General features: G+C 39.8%; 1 protein-coding gene across 1 annotated transcript; it reads left to right on the top strand.

Moving 5' to 3' along the window:
* Positions 1 to 679: 679 nt before the first annotated feature.
* LOC139467624 (E3 SUMO-protein ligase ZBED1-like) lies at positions 680 to 2,471 on the top strand. The gene is made up of 2 exons (XM_071249152.1): positions 680 to 1,598; positions 2,007 to 2,471. Exons 1-2 carry the CDS (start codon positions 900 to 902, stop codon positions 2,469 to 2,471), a joined length of 1,164 nt encoding a protein of 387 aa, XP_071105253.1. The 5' UTR covers positions 680 to 899.
* Positions 2,472 to 3,229: the final 758 nt, after the last annotated feature.

Here is a 3,229-nt window from a genome sequence, read left to right as displayed (position 1 = left end):
AGCTGCAAGTTCATTGGCTACTGGCTTCTAGATCAGCCAATCACAGCTGCCGTTGTAGTAACATTCACAATTTCACATGTGGCTAACTTCCCGTCCCCGCTGCCATGGAAAACATTGAGTTCTCAGACGAGTATGCTGATGCTCCGTCAACAAAGTATAAAAGTTCAGTGTGGGGACACTTTAAGTTTCCTGTCTACTATAAAAACGCAGACACTGAAGATGGCAGGCGTATGGTATGCTATGAGAAAGTCGTGTGCAATCACTGTAAAACACGCAGGAACTATTCCGGGAATACGACAAATTTAAGTACCCATTTGAAACGTCATCATGCGTCTGTCTTGATTGATACAGATGGAAAATCAGCTTTATCTGCCTCGAAGCCGAAAAAGGCATGTAATAAGACAAACCAGACCACGTTGGCGGATTTCACAAAACGTCCTGTCAACGAAGAACGAGCTAAAGAAATCACATGGCGTATTGGAATGTATATTGTTACAGACTTGAGGCCATTTTCTACAGTGGAAAAAACAGCTTTTATCAGCCTGATAAATGACTTGGAGCCTAGATACAAAGTGCCTGGCAGAACACACTTTGCTGACAAAGTTATTCCACAAATGTACTTGGAATGTAAATCTCAACTTGAGTCGGATCTTTTGACTGCCTCAGCTGTGGCAATTACTAGTGATGGGTGGACATCACGGGCTGTTGATAGCTATATTACCGTTACAGCTCACTACATATCACAGGAATGGAAACTCATTAGTCGTGTTCTACAGACAAATGTGACTTACGAATCTCATACAGGAAAACATAATGGAGAAATTCTCTCTGGTGCAGTGAAATATTGGAAACTAGAGAGGGAATTACCTGTTGTATGTGTGACAGACAATGCATCCAATATGATTGTGGCAGTCAGGGAAGCAGGGCTAACTCATGTTAAGTGTTTTGCCCACACTGTTAACCTGGCTTCCCAGCGTGCCCTTAAGATTGATAGAGTGAACAGACTGTTAAAGAAGCTAAGAACAATTGTTGTCTTCTTTCACCGCAGCACTGTTGCCAATGCCCTACTCAAACAAAAACAGGGAATGCTTCAACTACCTGACCACAAGTTGATACAAGATGTGTCTACAAGATGGAACAGCAGTTTTGAAATGGTGGAACGATATCTTGAACAACAACCAGCTGTCTTGTCTGTACTCATGAGCAAGGATGTGAGAAAGACTGAGAAAGATGTTGTTCTGTATGAGACTGATCTCTCTAATGCTGAAGATCTGGTAGTAGTTTTGAAGCCCATGAAGACAATCACCACAATTTTGTGTGATGAAAAACAACCCACCATCTCCCTCATCTTTCCCTTAAAACATCAGATATTGCAGCTTATGCAGGTTATTGAAGGTGACACTGCATTTGTACGTGACATCAAGGAAGCTATTATTCAAGACATCAACAAGCGTTACATTGATGAGGAAGATTATCTGTTGTTGACCTCAGCTGTTGACCCACGCTTTCTCTCACTGCCTCAGCTAGATGATGAAAGGAAACTTGCTGTATTCAGTTCACTGATCACAAAGGCTGCTACACTTGTTAATTCTGACAAGGTTTGTGAATTATAATACCTTATTTATTAATAATTTTTTTAGCAAGTTTTGACTTATAGAAAACAACAAACTTCAGCAAGCATTATTCTTTATTAACAGTTTAACATGTTCATTGGTCAGTTGGTCATCACTCATGTACAGATCACAGAAATAATAACTTACAATGGGACATTGAGCAATAGTAAATTACTAAATTAGTAATCTAAGTGAATTTCATTCCTAATTAATTAATGTGAAAAACACTAAAAATATCAATTTAGAGGAAGAGTTCATAATTGTGATATATGTTTGTTTGCTTTTCTTTCAGTATCTAAATAGAGCTTTCAATGTTTTTTACTAATTTATTCAGTACCTGTTAAACATTTTTAAATGCTTTACTTTAATCATTCAAATACTTTTTCTTATCAGATAATGAAAGTGAAACAGGAGCCAGATGATGGAGTTGCTACTAGGAAGCCCGAGCTGCCTGAACTCCCAGGACCAGACTTGAACCAGGACAAAGCACCAGCAGTGACACCTGTCACAGTCAAGCAAGAATCATCTGCCATGGAGGAGCTCTTTGGGGATGTATTTGTCACTCATGTTCAGCCAGCCAAGTCCACACTTCAGCTGCTTGAGGAAGAAGTCAGTGTTTACAAAGGAGAGGAATGTATCCCCCTCTTGTGTGATCCTCTGGAATGGTGGTGTGAGAACCAGTATAGGTTTCCCTTGTTACCCAGATTGGCTAAAAGCCTGTTATGTATTCCTGGAACATCAGTCCCCAGTGAAAGAATCTTTTCAACTGCAGGGGACATTGTCACTGCTCAGAGAGCCACATCGTCATGTGATCATGTAAACATGTTGATTTTTCTAAAAAAGAATCTTAAGCAGTAGTCATAAGTCAGTATTATGTTAACAACTTAACATGTGTGAGTACTGTAAAACTTGATCATGTTATAATGTCTCTAATGTTCTATTTGTTGTGAGAAGGAACAGTTAAAGTTGACTGTAGTTTCATAAACAAACATGTATGACAGTATCAGGGACTTTTATTTTGAAGGCTGACAGATTGGTTGTGATAAAAGTGCCAAAGTTTTATTTTCTTTCCATTTATTAAAAAGATTTAAAGTTGAACTGTTTGTTTAATCTTATCTCTCTTTTCTGACAAAAATGTCAAAAAACTGTATCGTGATACGTATCGTATCGTGAGATAGATATCATGATACATATTGTATCGTGAGGTAAGTGTATCGTGACACCCCTAGTGTAGATGCTGTCTGCACCACTGTAGACATGCTTGACAGTGGTTTCCTGTCAAAATGGAATGTCTGGTGGGTCTTCTGGCGACAATCCCTGCACATCTGAGGCGACGACGTACAGTATGTGAAGATATTTGTCAAAGGCCAGAGATGCTTCTTGCAGTCACATTGCTGGCTGGAATCGATTCCGTAGGTGTGTTGTTCGAATCCAGTTGTCTTGTCGATTATTGGTTACGCGTGGCCTGCCACTCCGAGGATGGTCTCTGACTGCATTCGTCTGTTGCCAACATTGCCATAAACACCAAATGGTGTTTCTGTGGACATTAAATTGTCTTGCAACATAACATTGACCAGATCCTGCTTCAAGCATACCAATGGCTCGCAGACGCTCAT

The sequence above is a fragment of the Haliotis cracherodii genome, unplaced genomic scaffold (genome assembly GCF_022045235.1).
Source record: "Haliotis cracherodii isolate W230 unplaced genomic scaffold, xgHalCrac1.p SCAF_2, whole genome shotgun sequence".
NCBI lineage: Eukaryota > Metazoa > Mollusca > Gastropoda > Lepetellida > Haliotidae > Haliotis > Haliotis cracherodii.
The sequence above is the reverse complement of the archived record's forward strand: the minus strand, read 5'-3'. Positions and strand labels throughout refer to the sequence as shown.

Bases quoted from the DNA above. Each gene is read 5' to 3' on its own strand.
- LOC139467624 (XM_071249152.1), top strand. From the start codon at position 900: ATGATTGTGGCAGTCAGGGAAGCAGGGCTAACTCATGTTAAGTGTTTT. The intron at 1,599-2,006 runs GTTTGTGAATTA...TTTTCTTATCAG, and splicing joins CACTTGTTAATTCTGACAAG to ATAATGAAAGTGAAACAGGA.